This window comes from Rutilus rutilus (genome assembly GCF_951802725.1).
Source record: "Rutilus rutilus genome assembly, chromosome: 13".
Lineage (NCBI taxonomy): Eukaryota > Metazoa > Chordata > Actinopteri > Cypriniformes > Leuciscidae > Rutilus > Rutilus rutilus.
This window is the reverse complement of record NC_140218.1, coordinates 37,725,879-37,751,000: the sequence shown is the minus strand read 5'-3', so window position 1 is coordinate 37,751,000 and position 25,122 is coordinate 37,725,879. Positions and strand designations below refer to the sequence as shown.

General features: G+C 44.1%; 1 protein-coding gene across 2 annotated transcripts in view; it reads left to right on the top strand.

Annotated features, from left to right (window-relative positions):
- Positions 1–19,853, top strand: part of raf1a (Raf-1 proto-oncogene, serine/threonine kinase a) — a 41,659-nt gene extending 21,806 nt beyond the window's left edge. For both annotated transcript variants that reach the window (XM_084429158.1, XM_084429157.1), the window contains 7 exons: positions 57–141; positions 10,658–10,834; positions 10,916–10,962; positions 12,888–13,006; positions 13,103–13,234; positions 14,771–14,905; positions 19,242–19,853. In XM_084429158.1, the coding sequence (XP_084285284.1) occupies positions 57–141; positions 10,658–10,834; positions 10,916–10,962; positions 12,888–13,006; positions 13,103–13,234; positions 14,771–14,905; positions 19,242–19,364 (818 nt within the window). In that variant the 3' untranslated portion in view covers positions 19,365–19,853. The remainder of the gene's footprint in view (positions 1–56; positions 142–10,657; positions 10,835–10,915; positions 10,963–12,887; positions 13,007–13,102; positions 13,235–14,770; positions 14,906–19,241) is intronic.
- Positions 19,854–25,122: the final 5,269 nt, after the last annotated feature.

The following is a 25,122-nucleotide window of genomic DNA, read 5'->3' as shown; positions in this document are numbered from 1 at the left end:
CCTCGCCAGCTTCAGTCTCTAATGACCCGCTTAACTCGCGCTGTAACTCGCCGTAGGAGACGTGGCTGTGAAGGTATTAAAGGTCACCAACCCGACCCCGGAGCAGTTTCAGGCCTTCCGCAACGAGGTGGCAGTTCTCAGGTGAGATGCTCACGTTGGTAACCGAGTTTATGAGGGGTGGTGTTTTAGAGCAGTGTGTCGATGTAGTTCTGTTTACTGAACTTATTGCCATTACAATATAACTTACTGTAATGTTTAACACCACTAGTCTTCTGATTGCAAACACACAGGAGAGCAATTGCTTGTAAAATTGTTTACAACATTGGGTTGATTTTCTCCGTTTGGAGCATGTTGAAAATGATCAGCGACCCTCATAACTCTTGTATTATATAATGTGAAGCTGTTTTTTCATTGTTGCCAGACTCACCATTATAAATAATCATGTTAAATTGTTTTGGGTGAGTTTATTGCAATGCTGATAAAATATTCATGCTTTAGTTGTACTCCATCTACCCTTGTAAAACTAATCCCGTCTGAATAGGGCTATTGTGCTAATAAAAAAACACTTATGTTAGGACAACTACTGATTTCTGCATTTCTAAGGTGATAATAGTTAAAAATATGATTTTACAAATCATCTCATTATTATACAGTAACTGTAATTTGTAATTGTAAGTGAATGTAATTTAAAGCCCATTTAAAAAAAAAAAAAACACATTCGAAAAGACTTTTAGTTCATGTTAACTTGCATAACTGTGATTGTAGAGTGGAGAATAAATATGCATGCAAAAATGTAGCTGAAGTTGCCCGCACACTGAAACAATGCAATCAGACCAAAAAAAGTCTAAAAAGTAAAAAACAATTGTCAGCAGCTGAGCTTAATCAATGAGGGGGAATACAAATAAAACAAGTATATTACTAAACAAAACAAAATTAGCAAAAAAGTAGCTTCTATTTTTGAAACACTGCACATTTTTCACCTTTTTCACATGCACAAGTAAAGTTAAAGATTCACGTTTGATAGACTTTTTTTGGTCTGATTGCATTTTTTAAGTGTGCGGGCAACTTCAGCTACTTGTTGATATAACTTCTTTTGTTCTACGCACCTGAGAACTGATTGGCTCTTCTTTTTTGAGCTCATACAAGTCTTTTTGATCACTCAAGTTGTTGAAATTGAGTTAAAGGAGAACTCCGGTCAATTTTAACATTGAGCTCATTTTTTTGTACATTTGGAGTGCTGTCAATACAGAGAACAACGACAAAAATCGGTGTTGCCTACACCGAGTTATTCTATTTTTAAAATTTGCACCCTATTGACTTCAATGGGGCAAGTAGTAAGCCTGCTTTTTAGCCTCTTAACATCCTTTAAGTGTCATTACAAGTGCACAGAAAATGTGAGTGATTCCTTCCGAGTGAACACGGGTGGATCTGACTGCAGTAGATGTTAGAGATATTAATAAAAATGAAGTTAATTCAGCCAGCGCTCATACCTTTGTTTACATCCTGTTTTCGGTGGAAGGCCATAGTAATCGATTGTCGAGTTCACGCGCATAGGTTTAGTACCTATGATCACGCGCGTGAACTCGACTCGAGTTAATAGATTTTGCAATGTCCGTATAACTATATGTTTGTGTCCATAACCGGTGGCTGGTGTTTTCCGCCCCTTCACGTTAGCGGTCTCCTGTTAACTCATTTATTATTTTATTTGAGGTTGTGGATGATTATCCTGACAAAACTCTTTTGTACTGAAAAATAAGAGAGATTTTTTTTCCTTTTATTCAAAATGTAGAATTATTGTTTTGTTTAGAAGATTAAGTTACTATAATCTGGAATGTGCTGGAACGCCGTTGCGGAGACTCTCTATTCGTTACAGTGAAATCAGAATGTACACAAACGTGTCCCTGCTCTTGATATACAATCACTGATGAACATCTTTAATGAGAAGGGAAAAAAAAATATTTTTTAGAGGGCGGATTAGAACCTCTGACACGCGTAAGCAAAGCTTTACCACCCGACCATAAGGGCTCACGAAAAGTTCAAGCGGATTTATGTATGTATTCAGTGACTTGAAGAGTCTCGAGGACTAACAATATATTTTATTATTGTAGATTTTATTTTTATGGATGAATCTACCACTTTAAACATTACTTCTATGTGAATAAATTAATCTCAATGTACTATTGAAATTGAACATTATTGTACATGTATGATATAGCATTGTATTAGCCATGTTACCCTGTCTCTGTGGGCCATTTTACCCGGTCTCGTGGGCCATGTTACCCGCTCTCTGTGGGCCATGTTACCCGCTCTCTGTGGGCCATGTTACCCGCTCTCTGTGGGCCATGTTACCCTGTCTCTGTGGGCCATGTTACCCGCTCTCTGTGGGCCATGTTACCCGCTCTCTGTGGGCCATGTTACCCGCTCTCGTGGGCCATGTTACCCGCTCTCTGTGGGCCATGTTACCCGCTCTCGCTGGGCCATGTTACCCGCTCTCGGTGGGCCCTGTTACCCGCTCTCTGTGGGCCATGTTACCCGCTCTCTGTGGGCCATGTTACCCTGTCTCTGTGGGCCATGTTACCCGCTCTCGTGGGCCATGTTACCCTGTCTCTGTGGGCCATGTTACCCGCTCTCGTGGGCCATGTTACCCGCTCTCTGTGGGCCATGTTACCCTGTCTCTGTGGGCCATGTTACCCGCTCTCGTGGGCCATGTTACCCGCTCTCTGTGGGCCATGTTACCCGCCATGTTACCCGCTCTCTGTGGGCCATGTTACCCGCTCTCTGTGGGCCATTTTACCCGCTCTCGTGGGCCATGTTACCCTTTCTCTGTGGGCCATGTTACCCGCTCTTTCTGTGGGCCATGTTACCCGATCTCTGTGGGCCATGTTACCCGCTCTCTGTGGGCCATGTTACCTGCCATGTTACCCGCTCTCTGTGGGCCATGTTACCCTGTCTCTGTGGGCCATGTTACCCGCTCTCGTGGGCCATGTTACCCGCTCTCTGTGGGCCATGTTACCTGCCATGTTACCCGCTCTCTGTGGGCCATGTTACCCACTCTCTGTGGGCCATGTTACCCGCTCTCTGTGGGCCATTTTACCCGCTCTCTGTGGGCCATGTTACCCTGTCTTTGTGGGCCATGTTACCCGCTCTCGTGGGCCATGTTACCCGCTCTCTGTGGGCCATGTTACCTGCCATGTTACCCGCTCTCTGTGGGCCATGTTACCCACTCTCTGTGGGCCATGTTACCCGCTCTCTGTGGGCCATTTTACCCGCTCTCTGTGGGCCATTTTACCCGCTCTCTGTGGGCCATGTTACCCTGTCTTTGTGGGCCATGTTACCCGCTCTCGTGGGCCATGTTACCCGCTCTCTGTGGGCCATGTTACCTGCCATGTTACCCTTTCTCTGTGGGCCATGTTACCCGCTCTCTCTGTGGGCCATGTTACCCGCTCTCTGTGGGCCATGTTACCCGCTCTCTGTGGGCCATGTTACCCGCTCTCTGTGGGCCATTTTACCCGCTCTCTGTGGGCCATGTTACCCGCTCTCTGTGGGCCATGTTACCCGCTCTCTGTGGGCCATTTTACCCGCTCTCGTGGGCCATTTTACCCGCTCTCGTGGGCCATGTTACCCGCTCTCTGTGGGCCATGTTACCCGTTCTCTGTGGGCCATGTTACCCGCTCTCTCTGTGGGCCATGTTACCCGCTCTCTGTGGGCCATGTTACCCGCTCTCTGTGGGCCATGTTACCCACTCTCGTGGGCCATGTTACCCGCTCTCTGTGGGCCATGTTACCCGCTCTCGCTGGGCCATGTTACCCGCTCTCGGTGGGCCCTGTTACCCGCTCTCTGTGGGCCATGTTACCCGCTCTCTGTGGGCCATGTTACCCTGTCTCTGTGGGCCATGTTACCCGCTCTCGTGGGCCATGTTACCCTGTCTCTGTGGGCCATGTTACCCGCTCTCGTGGGCCATGTTACCCGCTCTCTGTGGGCCATGTTACCCGCCATGTTACCCGCTCTCTGTGGGCCATGTTACCCGCTCTCTGTGGGCCATGTTACCCGCTCTCTGTGGGCCATTTTACCCGCTCTCGTGGGCCATGTTACCCTTTCTCTGTGGGCCATGTTACCCGCTCTCTCTGTGGGCCATGTTACCCGCTCTCTGTGGGCCATGTTACCCACTCTCTGTGGGCCATGTTACCCGCTCTCTGTGGGCCATGTTACCCGCTCTCTGTGGGCCATTTTACCCGCTCTCTCTGTGGGCCATGTTACCCGCTCTTTGTGGGCCATGTTACCTGCTCTCTGTGGGCCATGTTACCCGCTCTCGGTGGGCCATGTTACCCGCTCTCGGTGGGCCATGTTACCCGCTCTCTGTGGGCCATGTTACCCGCTCTCTGTGGGCCATGTTACCCGCTCTCTGTGGGCCATGTTACCCGCTCTCTGTGGGCCATGTTACCCGCTCTCTGTGGGCCATGTTAACCGCTCTCTGTGGGCCATGTTACCCGCTCTCTGTGGGCCATGTTACCCGCTCTTTGTGGGCCATCTCTGTGGGCCATGTTACCCGCTCTCTGTGGGCCATGTTACCCGCTCTCTGTGGGTCATCTCTGTGGGCCATGTTACCCGCTCTCTGTGGGCCATGTTACCCGCTCTTTGTGGGCCATGTTACCCGCTCTCTGTGGGCCATGTTAACCGCTCTCTGTGGGCCATGTTACCCGCTCTCTGTGGGCCATGTTAACCGCTCTCTGTGGGCCATGTTACCCGCTCTTTGTGGGCCATGTTACCTGCTCTCTGTGGGCCATGTTACCCGCTCTCGGTGGGCCATGTTACCCGCTCTCTGTGGGCCATGTTACCCGCTCTCGGTGGGCCATGTTACCCGCTCTCTGTGGGCCATGTTACCCGCTCTCTGTGGGCCATGTTACCCGCTCTCTGTGGGCCATGTTACCCGCTCTCTGTGGGCCATGTTACCCGCTCTTTGTGGGCCATGTTACCCGCTCTCTGTGGGCCATGTTAACCGCTCTCTGTGGGCCATGTTACCCGCTCTTTGTGGGCCATGTTACCCGCTCTTTGTGGGCCATCTCTGTGGGCCATGTTACCCGCTCTCTGTGGGCCATGTTACCCGCTCTCTGTGGGCCATCTCTGTGGGCCATGTTACCCGCTCTCTGTGGGCCATGTTACCCGCTCTTTGTGGGCCATGTTACCCGCTCTCTGTGGGCCATGTTACCCGCACTCTGTGGGCCATGTTACCCGCACTCTGTGGGCCATGTTACCCGCTCTCTGTGGGCCATGTTACCCGCTCTCTGTGGGCCATGTTACCCGCTCTTTGTGGGCCATCTCTGTGGGCCATGTTACCCGCTCTCTGTGGGCCATGTTACCCGCTCTCTGTGGGCCATGTTACCCGCTCTCGGTGGGCCACGTTACCCGCTCTCTGTGGGCCATGTTACCCGCTCTCTGTGGGCCATGTTACCCGCTCTCTGTGGGCCATTTTACCCGCTCTCGTGGGCCATGTTACCCTTTCTCTGTGGGCCATGTTACCCGCTCTCTCTGTGGGCCATGTTACCCGCTCTCTGTGGGCCATGTTACCCACTCTCTGTGGGCCATGTTACCCGCTCTCTGTGGGCCATGTTACCCGCTCTCTGTGGGCCATTTTACCCGCTCTCTCTGTGGGCCATGTTACCCGCTCTCTGTGGGCCATGTTACCTGCTCTCTGTGGGCCATGTTACCCGCTCTCGGTGGGCCATGTTACCCGCTCTCGGTGGGCCATGTTACCCGCTCTCTGTGGGCCATGTTACCCGCTCTCTGTGGGCCATGTTACCCGCTCTCTGTGGGCCATGTTACCCGCTCTCTGTGGGCCATGTTACCCGCTCTCTGTGGGCCATGTTACCCGCTCTCTGTGGGCCATGTTAACCGCTCTCTGTGGGCCATGTTAACCGCTCTCTGTGGGCCATGTTACCCGCTCTCTGTGGGCCATGTTACCCGCTCTTTGTGGGCCATCTCTGTGGGCCATGTTACCCGCTCTCTGTGGGCCATGTTACCCGCTCTCTGTGGGTCATCTCTGTGGGCCATGTTACCCGCTCTCTGTGGGCCATGTTACCCGCTCTTTGTGGGCCATGTTACCCGCTCTCTGTGGGCCATGTTAACCGCTCTCTGTGGGCCATGTTACCCGCTCTCTGTGGGCCATGTTAACCGCTCTCTGTGGGCCATGTTACCCGCTCTTTGTGGGCCATGTTACCTGCTCTCTGTGGGCCATGTTACCCGCTCTCGGTGGGCCATGTTACCCGCTCTCTGTGGGCCATGTTACCCGCTCTCGGTGGGCCATGTTACCCGCTCTCTGTGGGCCATGTTACCCGCTCTCTGTGGGCCATGTTACCCGCTCTCTGTGGGCCATGTTACCCGCTCTCTGTGGGCCATGTTACCCGCTCTCTGTGGGCCATGTTAACCGCTCTCTGTGGGCCATGTTACCCGCTCTTTGTGGGCCATGTTACCCGCTCTTTGTGGGCCATCTCTGTGGGCCATGTTACCCGCTCTCTGTGGGCCATGTTACCCGCTCTCTGTGGGCCATCTCTGTGGGCCATGTTACCCGCTCTTTGTGGGCCATCTCTGTGGGCCATGTTACCCGCTCTCTGTGGGCCATGTTACCCGCTCTCTGTGGGTCATCTCTGTGGGCCATGTTACCCGCTCTTTGTGGGCCATGTTACCCGCTCTTTGTGGGCCATCTCTGTGGGCCATGTTACCCGCTCTCTGTGGGCCATGTTACCCGCTCTCTGTGGGCCATCTCTGTGGGCCATGTTACCCGCTCTCTGTGGGCCATGTTACCCGCTCTTTGTGGGCCATGTTACCCGCTCTCTGTGGGCCATGTTACCCGCACTCTGTGGGCCATGTTACCCGCTCTCTGTGGGCCATGTTACCCGCTCTCTGTGGGCCATGTTACCCGCTCTTTGTGGGCCATCTCTGTGGGCCATGTTACCCGCTCTCTGTGGGCCATGTTACCCGCTCTCTGTGGGCCATGTTACCCGCTCTCGGTGGGCCATGTTACCCGCTCTCGGTGGGCCATGTTACCCGCTCTCTGTGGGCCATGTTACCCGCTCTCTGTGGGCCATGTTACCCGCTCTCTGTGGGCCATGTTACCCGCTCTCTGTGGGCCATGTTACCCGCTCTTTGTGGGCCATTTTACCCGCTCTCTGTGGGCCATGTTACCCGCTCTCGGTGGGCCATGTTACCCGCTCTCTGTGGGCCATGTTACCCGCCATGTTACCCGCTCTCTGTGGGCCATGTTACCCGCTCTCTGTGGGCCATGTTACCCGCTCTCTGTGGGCCATTTTACCCGCTCTCGTGGGCCATGTTACCCTTTCTCTGTGGGCCATGTTACCCGCTCTCTGTGGGCCATGTTACCCGCTCTCTGTGGGCCATGTTACCCGCTCTCTGTGGGCCATGTTACCCGCTCTTTGTGGGCCATGTTACCCGCTCTCTGTGGGCCATGTTACCCGCTCTCTGTGGGCCATGTTACCCGCTCTCGGTGGGCCATGTTACCCGCTCTCGGTGGGCCATGTTACCCGCTCTCGGTGGGCCATGTTACCCGCTCTCGGTGGGCCATGTTACCCGCTCTCTGTGGGCCATGTTACCCGCTCTTTGTGGGCCATGTTACCCGCTCTCGGTGGGCCATGTTACCCGCTCTCTGTGGGCCATGTTACCCGCTCTCGGTGGGCCATGTTACCCGCTCTCTGTGGGCCATGTTACCCGCTCTCGGTGGGCCATGTTACCCGCTCTCTGTGGGCCATGTTACCTGTGTTACTGGTACTTCTAACAGGAAATCCTTGAATCCTTCCCCCCAGAAAGGAGCTCCTGTCCCAGTTGGATGGCAGCGTCTGGGACCCAGATCCAGCTCGTCTGCAGCTTTGGGTCTGGCCACTGGGTTAAACCCTTCTCTACTGCATTGTGACCCTGCCATTATTCACACTATCTCCAATGATAGGGCATCTTCCACACAACAGATCTGTTATTTCTGCATGGTGTGGGGTACATCCTGCATCCTGGGGTACATCCATCGATCCTGCAAAATGTGGCATTCCAAGAGTCTTAAAGGGATAGGTCACTTTGAAATTAATTTTTGATATGTTTTAGCTTACCTCAAGGGCATCCAAGATGTAGGTGTCTTTGTTTCCGCAGTAGTTTCAATTTTGATATTTTTAGGTCAAACCGTTCTTGTCTGTCAGTCATATAATGCAGGTCTGTGGTCACTGTCTCAAACCACAAGCACAGAGTCCAAATTAAAACAATTCCCCATCGTCCAAATGAAACAATTCCCCATCATAAGTACACATTGATGGCCTAAGACACGAAACGAGCGGTTTGTGTGAGAAAACGAACAGTATTTATATAGTTTTTAGCTCTTGAAAACAGCACACGTCCAAATGGTCTGACGGCGCGGGCGAGTATAGATGTATACACTAGATGTCGCTTTGCTACGGTTTCGTTCCAATGAACTGCAGTAGCCAAGGCGACATCTATGTATACATAGACACCTACATCTTGGATGCCCTTGAGGTAAGCTAAAACATATCAAAAATTAATTTCAAAGTGAACTATCCCTTTAAGCTTTCTTCAACCTTTACTGAATGAGGGCAAGGCGACGTCCATACTGAAAGTGTACGAAGTGTACACTGTGATTTCTGCATATCATGGTCAGGGTTTTATCAGGTGGGTGGCATCCCACATTACTATGTGGGTATATACCAGGGATATTCAATTAAAGGTCCAAGAGGTGCGGTCTCTATATCTCCTTCCCAGCGCCGGTCGGGACAATACTTTTTTTGAACAGTTATACATTTACATCAAGGCAGTCGTAGTACTTTGTAAAAGAAACAAAAAACCCTACACACTCAAAATCTTGGGCCCAGAGAGCCAAAACAGTGACGTTTTTTCTTTACCAAAAGTGTACCCAAAAAATTATTTCTCGCAACTGAATATGAATATAAAAAGGTTATTAGATGTTTTAACAGGCTATTTTTTTTTTTATGTATTTATTTTACATTTAGACACCTTTGTGTATGGCACATAGAAGGCCTTGGGACTGGGAAAACATACTGGGGGTTCTGGAAAAAATATGGACCAGCTTTATATTTTGTTTAAAGCAATAAACTACTAAACACAAACAATGTACGTAATCTAATAATTAAAACTCTCATCATGAGGACAAAACTAATTTAACTAGTAATAAAAGTTTTTTAAAGTTTATTTAAAAGTTTTCGCTTGCCATCTCTAAATAATTCTCCAAATTCTAGAATTGTTTATTATGAAATGCTCTTTATATGCTGATTAATAATGCTAAATGTATGAAAGAAACGTCTAAAGACGCCACACTTGAAGAGTCATCTGTATGACAAATACAAATAACTGTATTAGCGGCATTCTCGTTTCCTGCAGTGTTTCAGTGAAAGTCTATTCTGCTGCTCCCCGTGTTTCTGCTGCTGTTCTTATAATAACTGCGCCGTTGCAGCTCTTAATGCGTCGCTTTATGTTTTTAGCGAGGGAAAGAGAAGCAACGCACACGGAGCGGAAAGGGCTTGAATGAAGCACTTCTGGCTCTAGATAAAAATATTATAGATAGCTCTGAAAGATCATTACCATAAACAACACAAGTGCTTGTGGTGTGAACCGCTCTGTTGTAGAATCTGTAGAAACGGTCAAATGGTGCAATTATGTCCAGTTGTCCGGATCCGGACCGCGATCCGTCCTTTGAAGAACATTGGTATGTCATCCAGTGGTGTTTACATTGCCTCTGGTGGTCAGTAGGAATTCACAGGAATCACAGTTACATGCTTAACTGGCGTTTTCACTCAGTAAATGGGCAGTTAATAAATAATCAGGCACTATAAGAGAATGATGGTTATGGAATTTTATTGTTTGAATTGAAAAAATTTGAAAGCTGAGACTTTATTTTGTACCAAAGTACCCTGCTCTTGTCTGTCGACCTCTTTGCTCAGTGATGTGTTTTTCACTTCAAGAGAACATTGGCTACGTTTACATGTGCACCAATAATGCAATTATTTCCAACAATCAGAGTTAGGACTTAATCGCAGTAAGATGACACGAGCAAACCTCTTCACTCACGTTAACATGCAGTTTTCATTATTCGGATTATTCGATAATTATATTGATTGTTGTGATGATAGTTTACTGTGATTATGAGCTTTAATCTGTTAACCTATTCAGCATTGTCCTGAACGGTTAACTGCAGCACATTCGCTCTCAGGAGTGCATTTGCTAAATTCTTGCTAATTTCCTGACCAGTAATTTGTGGTTTAGACCATTTAAAGCTTAGTTTAGCCATTTTAGGCTTTGCCCTTTTTATTTTGCCCAGGTGTGTATATTGTAGTAGTCTATAAGCATAGGTATATTTAAAGCTTGATTCAAGACAAACCATTGGCCAAGTAAAGTGTCCAAGAGCAGACTGATCTATCGTGTGAAGCACAACACATGTATTTCAGTTTGAAGAAGCACGCCTGCAGTGTCCACACATAACGCTCTACACACTGGGGAAAACCTGCAAAGGCCACACAAGTACATGCTTTAAGCACGTGGTCTCCCTGCTCGCCTCTACTGCAGTGCACGAGCAGCACTTTTGCGTTTGATGCATCTGAATTGTTGTGTCCCGTTGTCTTTTTTCTGCCAACAGGAAAACCAGACATGTCAACATCCTACTGTTCATGGGCTACATGACGAAAGACAACCTTGCGATTGTAACGCAGTGGTGTGAAGGCAGCAGTCTCTATAAACACCTCCATGTGCAAGAGACCAACTTCCAGATGTTCCAGCTGATAGATATCGCCAGACAGACTGCTCAGGGCATGGAGTGAGTTTCACACCCTCCAGTGTGTATGACGTCATTGTGAATGTCTCAACAATTATTGATGATGTTTGCTCTCTCTCACAGCTATCTACACGCAAAAAACATCATCCACCGTGACATGAAATCAAACAGTATCCTTTTCATGCGACATATCATTTCCTCTCCACTGTTTTTAGGCCTAAAGGCAGATGTGATGGTCTGAGCTGTACAGCCTTTAGACTCTGTCCGCACATATCGCACAAAAAACTGGTAAATGCTTTCCAAAATCACAAGCTCTGATTGGCTGGCTTTACACATTTTTGGCATGTAGTTCCTATAAAGGAAGTCCCAGGTTTGGCCAATTTTTGTAATGTTCATGACATTGAATATTTGACTGACAGCAAAACTTTGAATATTTGAGTTGACTTGCATCAGTGTCCCCCGGCCGATACCATGACCTTTATATCTGAAATTAACTTTTTCACACAACAGCCACTTTTGACTACTAAATGTTTTACTGACTAACTTCTACTAGCCAAAACAAAAATATCAGAATAAACCTGATTATCATTCATTGCTAACATTTTAAAGGAGTGGTTGATTATGATTTCACTTTTGTAACTGTAGTTAGTGTGTAATGTTGCTGTTTGAGCATAAACAACATCTGCAAAGTTACGACGCTCAAAGTTCAAAGCAAAGGGAGATATTTTCTTTTAAAAAATAGCTTTTTAAGGACTACAACAAATGGCTGGTAGAGACTACACCACATTCCTCCTGGGTTAGTGACATCACTAACCCTAAAATTTACATAAACCCCGCCCCCTGAACACAATTTATAGATTATCCAAACAGAATATGCTAATCAATGATTAAAAGATAGTTAACTCCACATCAGCTACATACATTTAAACATAAACAAAAAAGTTTTTGAAAATTTCAGGACACAAGCTGTTGTAGCTCCGCCCCCTGTGCCGGGAGCAGCAGCTCATTTGCATTTAAAGGGGCAGACATAAAAACGGTGCATTTTTGCTCACCCTTAAAAAGGGACAATTTTAACATGCTATATAAAAATATCTGTGGGGTATTTGAGCTAAAACTTCACACACACTCTGGGGACATCAGAGACTTATTTTACATCTTGTGAAAAGAGCATTATACCACCCCTTTAATATATCTAGGTATATTATGCAGTTTGATGGTGAAATATGTAGTAGTGAAATGAAAGCTGCCTGTTACCCACTATGGTTGATTTTCACTCGCGCTTAACTCGTGGTCGGATGTTCATTTTTAACCCTGTTAATATTGTACACTATGTAAGTTTTGGCCCTCTGGCAGTAAGAAAACAAAATACTTTTAATAGGCGTACCGTAGTGAATCAGGGTAAGACAAAAACATGTTTTAGAGAAGGGATTGATGATGCATTTACTCATTACTTAAATTTTGTTCATTTTGAACAGAAAACTATTTGCATATGCATTATTAGACAGGCGAATTAATAAATGTCAAATTGTGTTTTGATGTTTTTTATGCCACTTACTTGCTTTACAAATAAACTTCAGCCATGCATTTCTAATAGTTTGATCTTTTACGAAGGGGTTTTCTACATCCAGGGCCTCATGTTACCCTCACAGCAGTGTTGCTGATGGACAGACATGCATTCTCAAGAGCACACTTGATTTATATAGTTATATTAAAGGGTGTGTAGAGGAAATCGTGACATCATGCAGTAATTTCAGTGAGCATAAATGCGTGTAATGGCAAAATCTGTTCCTAAATGACAGGCCCCATGTGGACACAGCAAGGTCCATATATACAAGACTCACTCAGATGAACATCACTGACCCCCAGAAAGCCCTGACCTCAACCCGTACTTTTCTTCAGCTTTATATCTCTAAAATGATTCTAATGGCACATAGGGAAAATAGATTCATAAATGTGTCTTTCTGCATGAAGAAGCATGGCTGCTCTTTGCCCCTGTCAGAGAGCGAGCTGTTCTCGCCCGTACGAGCAGCGGAGTGGACTAGCCTGTATGCGGATTGCCAGTAGATGCTAGACTCTGACTTTAACTCGAGCTCAGACATCTTCTTGCACGAAGGGCTGGCGGTGAAGATTGGGGATTTTGGCCTGGCCACGGTGAAGGCCAGGTGGACTGGTTCTCAACAGGTGGAACAACCTTCGGGATCCATTTTATGGATGGTCAGTGCTGTGCTCAAGTTCTCCGCTTCTGCTGGCTTTAATACATTTTGATCTGTCATTGACCCTTTACCTACATTTATGCTGTTTACCCATCAGGCCCCCGAGGTGATCCGAATGCAGGACAACAACCCTTACAGTTTCCAGTCGGATGTGTATTCTTACGGCATGGTGCTGTTTGAGTTAATGACGGGAGAGCTGCCCTACTCGCAGATAGCAAACCGAGATCAGGTAACACACGCTTGGTCACGCTTGGCTTTTTTCTTGGCCAAGGCACATGGTTTACCCATTTTATTAATGTTGCATTATGTTTTTCAATAGTTCATTTGAAAGGGCAGTCATGAAAGAATGACTATATTACATTTATATGCAACAGCACTTACAAGCATGAAGCTCTTGTGCAGCTAATGGTTTGTCCAGCATGACTGTGCATGCGTCTGTGAACATGCACACAGGATCTCTCTCAGTCTGACCCCAGGCGTGTTCAGCTCAGCCTCTGGGATAAATTTAGACATGTAAACTAATCAGGGCTCCAGAGACTGAAGAGCACGCACTGGGCTCACTCCCGAACCCCTGTCCTGTGTGTGTGTGTGTGTGTGTGTGTGCGCGAGTGCGAGTGTGTGTGTTTTCTTAACAGTTTAGAACAGTCCTTGTTCCCATTACAGTAATTAAAATAATACTTTTTCTTTTTAATCAGTAGAAATGTATTCTGCCACGAGGCATACTTACCTGTACATGACCATTTTATGTATTAATAAATGTGTGTGTGCTTAATTGTCATAAAAATCATGTCACAGTGAAAAGCATCAACAATGATTTCAAATATAGACTTGTCTTTATGCAAAATCTAATTATACAAAAACATTTTTAAATGTGACCTGAACATTTTTTGACTTTTTGACCATTTTTTGTGAGATTTATCAGTATCGTGTTAAGATTATGAGAAAGTTCAATCTATTACAGACAATTAAAGGGGTCCTATCATGCTTTTTCCCTTGGTCCGCTTTAGTCAGTGTGTAATGTTGCTGTTTGAGCATAGAAAAGATCTGCGAGGTTACTACGCGTTTTTCCCGGATCTTATGAAGTCATAATTTAAATTGAAATAATTGAAATAATCATTTAAATAATCTCCACCCATGGAATAAAAAAAGTTTGTCCAAAGGCTAAAGGACCACCTTTTGTCGAGACAATCTGTTGTTTGTGGATCACAACTTGAAAGTATGCCTTGTGTTTTCTATTAACAGTTCCAACTATAAGTTTTATGTAGTTGCTATGATGTAAAAGAAAAGCTTTGCCTCCGCTAGCCTGCTAGCTAACATCACAGTATTGATGTAGTGTTTACTGGAGCTTTTGTAAGCTCTTGCTTTTGTAAGACGGTTCACCGCCCCTTAGGAAAATTATCCATGATTTTGTGATCGATTACTGTTGTATTACCTTAGTTTTCCGACAAATATGATTAAATGATGGATAACATCGTATCTGTAATCTATCAGAAACAAACAAAAAAGCTGTAATAATGTAAAATATTTGAAAAATCATTAGTTTTTTGAACAATCAAGCATGAAAACATATTCTAGTACACCCCAAAAACAAAATCAAGACTTGGTAAAAGGGCATAATAAGACCTCTTAAACTATTATTTAATGAAGTCCTGCAGTAAATACTGTGCCATGTAATGCTGTGCTGTTGTGTTTCAGAAGTGGATCGCTGAATCAGTGTTTTCCTGTTTTCCCGTGCTTCAAGCTCTGTATTTACTGTTTCATGCAGATCATTTTCATGGTAGGTCGGGGCTATCTGTCCCCAGACCTCAGTAAGCTGTACAAGAGATGTCCTAAAGCCATGAAGAGACTGGTGGCTGACTGCATCAAGAAGTCCAAGGACGAGAGGCCTCTCTTCCCTCAGGTGTGTTTGCTGAACTCTAACTAAACATACATGACACTAAATCAGTGACGACATAGAGTTGCTGCTTGTTTTCCAGTATACTTAGCATATATAAGAATGACCAAGATGAGTATAAAAAAAAAAATATATATATATATATATATGATTACATCAGAACAAGTAGAGATGGCAGCCAACCAGAATCATGTTTTAGCCGCCGCTGGAACCGCAGCTGTTTCTGTGGCCGACACGTGTGCAGCTTTCACTGCTAAGTGACGCTTCAAGCGTAGATTATACAGCAAACGTTTCAAGTGCATTTCCGCGAGTAGCTGTCAACTTTGCCGTGCCAGTGGGCTAGATGTTGCAGTCAGTGGATAATCTTAGAAAAACATGAAAACATGTAAATTTCCTGATTATTTACCCACCCCAAGGCCATTCTAGATGTAATGACTGACTTTCTTCAGCTGAAGAGAAATGAAGCGAAGCGTTAGATCTAGCGGGTCACGTCAGTCGAGCTCGCATCATCTGATCCACATCTACCTATAGACCCCCTTTGCGCCGACGTCACAATTACGTGAGATTGGAGAGAGCTCCATTATCAGTGGAAAGCAAAAGCATATCTGCAGCGGCTGGGCCGGATCAGCGCCGGATGGAGCGCTTAAGCAACGAGAACAGATTGATCCGGCCCATATGGCGCTGATCCGGCCCAGCCGCTGCAGATATGCTTTTGTTTTCCACTGATAATGGAGCTCTCTCCAATCTCACACAAATGTGTCAGTCGTTTCCGTGGTAACGCAAGTGTTTACAGAGGTGTGAGATGTGAATTGTGACCATGTTATGGAGGATGATCAGATATTTCCTTTCATTTTATTTTTAATTTGGGTTAACGCCCCCACCAGCACCCACCAGCACCACCCCCATCTTCACACACTGAGAATTATTTCAAACACATCTTTGTTCAGCTCTGTTTCCATGAGCAAATGATCAGTGGGCTTCAGTGGGTATGATCATACCCATACGCTACAAATGCCCCTTAAAGCATTTTAAGATGCTCGTTAACCTAAACAGTGATTAATTATAGCTGGTTTTAGTTTTTCAAGAGAGTAGCCTCTTTCTCTCCTTGCGATGATGCACTTGATGAATTCTTTACACAAAATGTATTTGTGTTGAAACACACGGTCTGCAAATACATTACCAACCAGACAAAAACACATACTCTTTCCTCAAGTGTTGGCAAAAGTTTGGAAACATTACTATTTTTAATATTTGTGAAAGAAGTTTCTTCTGCTCATCAAGCCTGCATTTATTTGATCAAAAATACAGATTTTTTTTTTTATATATTGTGATATATTATTACAATTTAAAATAATTGGTTTTCAATTTATTATACTTTAAATTATCATTTATTTCTGTGATGCAAAGCTGAATTTTCAGCATCATTACTCTATCACATGATCCTTCAGAAATCATTCTAATATGATGATTCATTATTAAAGTTGGAAACAGTTCTGCTGCTTAATATATTTGATGAATAAAAGGTTAAAAAAAACTGCATTTATAAAAAAAAAAAAAAAAAATCTAATAATATAAATCTTCTTTACTATCACTTTTTATCAATTTAACACATCCTTGCTGGATAAAAGTATTGATTTATTTCAAAAAAAGAAAGAAAAAAGAAATACTGACCCCAAATGACTGACCAGTGGTGTATATCGCTGTTACAGAAGATTTCTTTTTTCTTTTTTTACTTTTTTTTCATCCAAGTATCCCAAAAAAGTATCACAGGTTATGAAAAAATATTAAGCAGCAGAACTGTTTCCAACTTTGATAATGAATCATCATATCAGAATGATTTCTAAAGGATCATGTGATAGAGTAATGATACTGAAAATTCAGCTTTGCATCACAGAAATAAATGATAATTTAAAGTATATTACATTGAAAACCAATTATTTTACATTGTAATAATATATCACAATATTACATTTTTTTTTCTGTATTTTTGATCAAATAAATGCAGGCTTGATGAGCAGAAGAAACTTATTTCAAAAACATTAAAAATAGTAATGTTTCCAAACTTTTGGCCTGTACTATACAGTGCTTCATTTGAGCCAGATCCTGTCAGATCTTAATTTACATGAATATGCAAATTAGCCGCCTCTTCACCCAATCACACAAGCTCACTCGCTCAACTTTACAAATACTGGTTTAATTCAGCCATATATGTTTGAACCAGAAACTGTTTCAGAAGAAGAAGTAAAGAGTGAATTAGTCGATGTATCAGAATGTATGTATCGCTCTTTACAACGTCGGACACATAACGGTAATTAATATGATTAGCCTTTAGCTTGAATACGTTATCAAACAGCTAATAATGTGTTGCTAATGTTACACAAACCATGTTCCTGTTCGCATCTCAGAGTCAGACAACCTTCTAACAACCATCAGAAACGCTTTGAACGACTCAGAACGTCAGTGGAGAAAGACATAGAGTTCATCATAACATCGTAATATACATCACACATATATTGCTAAATGTACATGATTTTTCATATCAAATGAGAAAAATATCTCGAGACTCCCCTGCTTCAGAGTTATAGTTAATGATTTGCTAAAGCCCGCCGGCACGTTGATCTGATTGGTTACAAGGTAGTTTGTGACGTCAGAAACACCAGCGATTTCAAAGCGTGTGTTTGAGACTGTCTTTGGTTCACTGCAGTTTTAAGGAGGAAATACTCAGCAATGGTGTCGACTTATGAATTTACACATGCTTTGTCTTAAAGCGTATTAAAAACACCACATAGACACATAAACTACATTAAAAGCTGGATTTTCACACAGGGGGACTTTAAAACTATTTATATTCACAGGTGCAAATATAGCACTTTTGAATTTATTATTTGTATGCATTTTTATTTAGAACAAATTGAAGCAACATAGTAAATATCAAGACTGTGAGCCTATGCTCATGATTTACTCAAGGCTACAGAAAGTGGTTTTGCATGGGAACATTCAAAGTGGAAGCCTAACATTACCACCACATTATTTAATATGCCGTCACAAATACAATTATTTAAAACTTGCATTTAATAATTCGCTCTAATAAAACACCGTGTTTCTCAACAGGTCACGCACAGAGCTTACTCTGTTATTACTTAACTGTGCTTTATTAACAGGACAGAGATAACTATTGTTCATGACATGCAGAATAAAATAGGCCTATATCTCTCTCCATGAATGAAGAAATCATCGAGCACTTTAATTCTTACCTTTATTTTAGTTAAAACATGAGCACATTGGTATCATTTGTTTCCATTACATAACTACAAATAAATTAAATATGGCCACAATTGAACTTAAACTATAGAACTGAAAAACAAACAGACAGATTAATAAAACATCCTTGCGTTTTTATCGTTACTGACAGCTAAAAATAATGCTGTGTAATAAGTGTTACGACTGTAAACCGTATCTCTTAAAGGGATACTCCACTTTTTTTGGAAATAGGCTCATTTTACAGCTCCCCCAGAGTTAAACTGTTGAGTTTTACCGTTTTCGAAATCCATTCAGCCGATCTCCGGGTCTGCCGGTACCACTTTTAGCATAGCTTAGCATAGATCATTGAATCGGACAGGACCATTAGCATCTCTCTCAAAAAAATGACCAAAGAGTTTCGATATTTTTCCTATTTTAAACTTGACTCTTCTGTAGTTACATCGTGTACTAAGATCGACGGAAAATGTAAAGTTGCGATTTTCTAGGCTGATATGGCTAGGAACTATACTCTCATTCCTGCGTAATAATCAAGAAACTTTGCTGCCGTACCATGAGTGCAGCAGGCGTAATGATATGATCAGCGCCTGAAAATAGGTCTAATAGGTTAGACAAACTTAGTCCCGGTCACGTTGGAAGTTACAGAGCTGGGGACTATTTTCAGGCGCTGCGTCTCATAATTACGCCTGCTGAACTCATGGTACGGCAGCAAAGTTTCTTGATTATTGAAGATGAGTATCCCTTTAAATGTCCGTCTGGTTTGACCTTGCCGCTGAAATTGCTCTCTACGCAAGTATCTGTGTAATAACCGGGATGATGTACATCCAGCCGGTGGTTCGCTCAGAATGAACCCCTGATGAAGACCTGATCCTGATCACCCCGTCGGGTTTATTCTGAGGTAACACCGGCTGGATGTGCATCATCCCTTACTTCACGCATCCCGAGCCTGGCTGGTATCACAGCAGTGTTGAAGGCTTGATTCTGGTTGGTAACTGAAACATGTAGATGAACAGTTTTTCTGAGAGCTGTGGCGGTGTCAGGAAATAACACACTCTTGATGGCCTTCTGTGATCCGTGTCCACAGATTCTGTCCTCCATTGAGCTTCTGCAACACTCGCTGCCCAAGATCAACCGCAGCACGTCTGAGCCCTCTCTGCACAGAGCGTCCAGGGCGAAGACATCAGCTCCGGCACACTCGCCGCCATGAAGCTGCCGGCCTTCTGAAGCCCACTCAGAGGTCGCTCAGAGGTCATCAACCCTGCTGTCCTGCCGAGGTTATTTCCTTGACCTCCGCTCTACGGCCGGTGTGACCCTGAAGAGCTCGATCAGCCGCTTGTCCAGTGGCTTGAAGACCTCTGACGCTCTCAGAAACCAAGGCTGTCTTCTGTTGGCAAGCCTGGGACGGATGCTGGGACTTTTAGATGATAAGAAAGTTGCTACAATCCCTCATTTGTATGCGTCTGAAAAGATGTTGCCCTAATGCTCAGAGTGATGATGTTTATATATTATACACACAAAAAGAGCTTCATAATTTAGTCAGTATTGAGTTGCCATTGAGTGGTGTTCAAGATGCGACTTAGTCTTACGCAATTTGAGATCAGTTTTGTGATGTCAAGTATTTTGAAGGTGTTCTTGATATGTATAGAGTACATACTGTTAATCAATTATTTTAATAAAATTAAGTTAAATACCCTTTTCTATCATTGTATGTCGTCTTATGCTGGGTTAATGCTTTTTTTTTTAACCATTACAGGCTTTACACAATTATGATCATGGATTAATATACCCTGTTAAATTAAGATTAAGTTGTTTTTTTAGCTGCTTTGAAGAAACACAACAGATATTTAAATGTATTCCACAATACAAAATAATGAGTCTTACACAGATGATCTCTCTGATAGGTTCTGGTACTGTGGGTTGATGTGTCAGCATGCGTGTCCTCCTTGAGCATCTCCTGACTGCTGTTGGCTTTAGTGAGTTGCGTGTGAATCCCTCAATTGTCTTTTGTGTGGCAAAAGATCTGCTCTACTACTCTTTCCCTCTGCACTTTCTTTTTGCTGGGGAGAGGCGGAGCTTAGCTTGCCTTTTATCCAGCTGTCAGTGCAGACCAGTGTGGCCAACTTAGGGAATTTTCAGACTTCTTTAGCGACTTTTTATGCAATAAAGCGCCTAGCGACAAATCTAGCGAGTTTCTGGACAAACCTTAGCAACTTTCCAGATGTGGCCAGAACTGTCCTGCCAGCGCGAGGTCTTGCTTTCCCTCTCTCTGCCTGACTGAGAGGAGCAGCACATTCTGTTGAACAATTTAATGCAAACAATTTAATTTGACCCTTCATTCTTGTCATGCGCTTACATTACTCGCTCACACTGCAGACACGTTTCAGGACGTCAGTGACTTCCAGCCGAAGTCCAGTACGAAGTATGAGTCCATATTGGTAAAACATGGATACATTCATCACATTGTGGCAACAATGCATCATCAGCATCACCCTTAAGAAGTGTAAAAGTAAGCAGTAAGCCCCTTGAAGATGTGTTTTACAGTGGATGTAGAACAGCTGAGGGCGTTGTTAGGCTCGACACGGAGCGGAGTAAAACCCCCTGAGCTGTTCTAAATCCACTGTAAAACACGTCTTCAAGGGGCTTATTGCTTTTATAAAATGGTTACTTATATTCATTTTAATATTTATTTTATTCATAAAATAAACACCAGCAACAAAAAATATAACGTTAACACATTTATTCCTCCGCCAAGCAATGTAGTTCCAAAGAGGTTGCCAAGCAACACATGCAGCAACAAAGCATCACAAACGTCAGTTGCGCAGTAACACTAATGTAATGCGGTCACAGGTGTGTGTGTGTGTGTGTTGAGTAATTTACAACGGTTTCGAACGCGGCTCAACCAATCAGAATCAAGGACCGGAACTATCCGTTTTATAACATGAAAGTATGATATTGGCTATCTTCAGTCTGGCTGTACGGTGGCTGGGACAGACGCTGAACCGCTACCCCAGTGTATTATATGCGTAGATGATAGCATGAAGCCATGCAAGCTGAAGCGCCATTTAGAAACCAAACACCCTACACTCAAAGACAAACCCTTCGATTTTGAGGGTTTTAGGATTTTAGGATTTTTAGATCTTGCCTTGCACAACAGAAACGCACATCAGTGTCTAACAGGTGTCGAGAAGCTGTCAGGTCTCCTTCCTCGTCTCGCAACGAGTTGCCAAATCAGGAAAACCTCACACAATTGCAGAGGCGCTAATCTTACCTGCTGCCAAAGATGTCTGTCAAGTTCTGCTTGGAGAGAATGTCTCAGCACAGATTAGTGACATCCCTCTTTCTAACGACACCGTTTGCCACCGCATATCTGACATGGCAAGCAACGTTAAGGAGTGATTGCTAGCTTAACATCATGCAAAAGCCAGTACTGTGCCCTGAAGCTTGATGAGACAACAGATGGTGCAGGACTGGCACAGTTTGCTTACATGTCAGATATATCAAAAATGGCAATATTGAGGAAGACATTCTTCCAGCGCACACCCCTGGCGAGGCATTGTTTGAAGTTCTGGATGGGTTTATACGGGATGCAGGCATGTCATGGGATGAATGCTGGACAGGGCCTGTTCAGTGACTGGGAGGGTTATCGGTCTGGTCACTCGTGTCCAGCATTCAGCCCCTTTAGCCAAGTGGACCCACTGTATGATTCACCACAAATCTCTCGCATCAAAGAAATTGCACTTTGCACAAAGTCTCTGGAAGTCGGTTTTAAAGCAGGCAGTGCAAATGGTTAAACACCATAGCAGCTAGTTTGGCATAATCTTACATTAAAACTATTTAACAGTAAATAAAAGTAAATGGAACACCATTGTTCTGAATATTATAATTAATTTGGGGAACTATGTGAGTCAAGTCAAATTCCTGAAGTGTCAAGGTGGTGTAACCACCATTCAAGGAGTCATTTTGTTAATACTGTGTAAGAAGACCATGTTACAGGAAATTATATCCCAGAGACGGACCCCCGGTGAAACTAACTGCTGCATGCAAATGTTATTAACTCTCTTTAAAATGTGAGATAATTTGACAATTTTATGGTATGGTCAGGTATTCTTAAGTATATGTCAAATGGTATGACCCTGGGGGAATACACTGATAGTTCATCATTATTATAAAAATGATTATTAACTTTAAAAATTACATTTTAAATATTACCACCAAGGCCACAATTGCATAGGTGTCCATGATAATGCCTGTCAAATTTGATTTTAAACTGAAATGTCAAATGGTGTAACCTATTACACCTATTGACTCTTACTACAAGCCTTTCTGTTTGAGGCCAATTTAGTAAAATATCACTAGTTTATGATGCTGATTAACAATGTAATATAAACTAACCTACTATTTGGAACTCTTTTCAAGTGTTCAGTGTAACCAATGTAACCTCATTGGTTCTTGTGGAAGCTCAAACGTGCGAGAATGAACTTTGTTGGTTATTACAGAAGCTCAAATGTGATGCGTAACACGAGAATGAACCTCATTGGTTCTTGCGGAAGCTCAAACGTGCTGCGTAACACAAGAATGAACCTCATTGGTTCTCGCTGATGCTCAAACGTGCTGCGTAACACGAGAATGAACCTCATTGGTTCTCGCTGAAGATCAAACGTGCTGCGTAACAGGAGAATGAACCTCATTGGTTCTCGCTGAAGATCAAACGTGCTGCGTAACACGAGAATGAACCTCATTGGTTCTCGCTGAAGATCAAACGTGCTGCGTAACACGAGAATGAACCTCATTGGTTCTCGCTGAAGATCAAACGTGCTGCGTAACACGAGAATGAACCTCATTGGTTCTCGCTGAAGATCAAACGTGCTGCGTAACACGAGAATGAACCTCATTGGTTCTCGCTGAAGCTCAAACGTGCTGCGTAACACGAGAATGAACCTCATTGGTTCTTGCTGAAGCTCAAACGTGCTGCGTAACACGAGAATGAACCTCATTGGTTCTCGCTGAAGCTCAAACGTGCTGCGTAACACGAGAATGAACCTCATTGGTTCTCGCTGAAGATCAAACGTGCTGCGTAACACGAGAATGAACCTCATTGGTTCTTGCTGAAGCTCAAACGTGCTGCGTAACACGAGAATGAACCTCATTGGTTCTTGCTGAAGCTCAAACGTGCTGCGTAACACGAGAATGAACCTCATTGGTTCTCGCTGAAGCTCAAACGTGCTGCGTAACACGAGAATGAACCTCATTGGTTCTCGCTGAAGATCAAACGTGCTGCGTAACACGAGAATGAACCTCATTGGTTCTCGCTGAAGATCAAACGTGCTGCGTAACACGAGAATGAACCTCATTGGTTCTCGCTGAAGCTCAAACGTGCTGCGTAACACGAGAATGAACCTCATTGGTTCTCGCTGAAGCTCAAACGTGCTGCGTAACACGAGAATGAACCTCATTGGTTCTTGCTGAAGCTCAAACGTGCTGCGTAACACGAGAATGAACCTCATTGGTTCTCGCTGAAGCTCAAACGTGCTGCGTAACACGAGAATGAACCTCATTGGTTCTCGCTGAAGATCAAACGTGCTGCGTAACACGAGAATGAACCTCATTGGTTCTCGCTGAAGATCAAACGTGCTGCGTAACACGAGAATGAACCTCATTGGTTCTCGCTGAAGATCAAACGTGCTGCGTAACACGAGAATGAACCTCATTGGTTCTCGCTGAAGCTCAAACGTGCTGCGTAACACGAGAATGAACCTCATTGGTTCTCGCTGAAGATCAAACGTGCTGCGTAACACGAGAATGAACCTCATTGGTTCTTGCTGAAGCTCAAACGTGCTGCGTAACAGGAGAATGAACCTCATTGGTTCTCGCTGAAGATCAAACGTGCTGCGTAACACGAGAATGAACCTCATTGGTTCTCGCTGAAGATCAAACGTGCTGCGTAACACGAGAATGAACCTCATTGGTTCTTGCTGAAGCTCAAACGTGCTGCGTAACACGAGAATGAACCTCATTGGTTCTCGCTGAAGCTCAAACGTGCTGCGTAACACGAGAATGAACCTCATTGGTTCTCGCTGAAGATCAAATGTGCGAGAATGAACCTCATTGGTTCTTGCTGAAGCTCAAACGTGCTGCGTAACACGAGAATGAACCTCATTGGTTCTCGCTGAAGATCAAACGTGCTGCGTAACACGAGAATGAACCTCATTGGTTCTCGCTGAAGCTCAAACGTGCTGCGTAACACGAGAATGAACCTCATTGGTTCTCGCTGAAGATCAAATGTGCGAGAATGAACCTCATTGGTTCTTGCTGAAGCTCAAACGTGCTGCGTAACACGAGAATGAACCTCATTGGTTCTCGCTGAAGATCAAACGTGCTGCGTAACACGAGAATGAACCTCATTGGTTCTCGCTGAAGCTCAAACGTGCTGCGTAACACGAGAATGAACCTCATTGGTTCTCGCTGAAGATCAAACGTGCTGCGTAACTAGCAGTTACACCATTTGACACATTCAGGTACATTCAGTCTTAACTTTTGTAAAAAATGGTGCAAATGTAATTTTTAATTACATAAAATCAACATAAATACACTATGTACATTTTAACATACCTGATGCATGCTTTTTACAAGATTTTTGAATTTCTCATCTTGACAAACCTTATTTGTCACTGACCCATTGTATAAAGTGCTATAAAGGTCGAGAGGTGACCGCATATTGATCAAAATTCATTACCATATGAAATGTGGAACCAATGAAGAGGAAACAACTGTGAAGCTTTGTGGGTGTTGATGGACCCGATCTACTCCTTCTGTGTTTTGATCATCATTCTGATTCCCATCCGTACGAAGTCTTTGACAAAAACGTGATTTTCTCAAAAAGGCTTTGTTCAAAATGTTTCTTGATGAACATTCCACATTCAAGTGTTGATTTAAAAATAATGCTTAAAGCTAACATTTTTATTTAT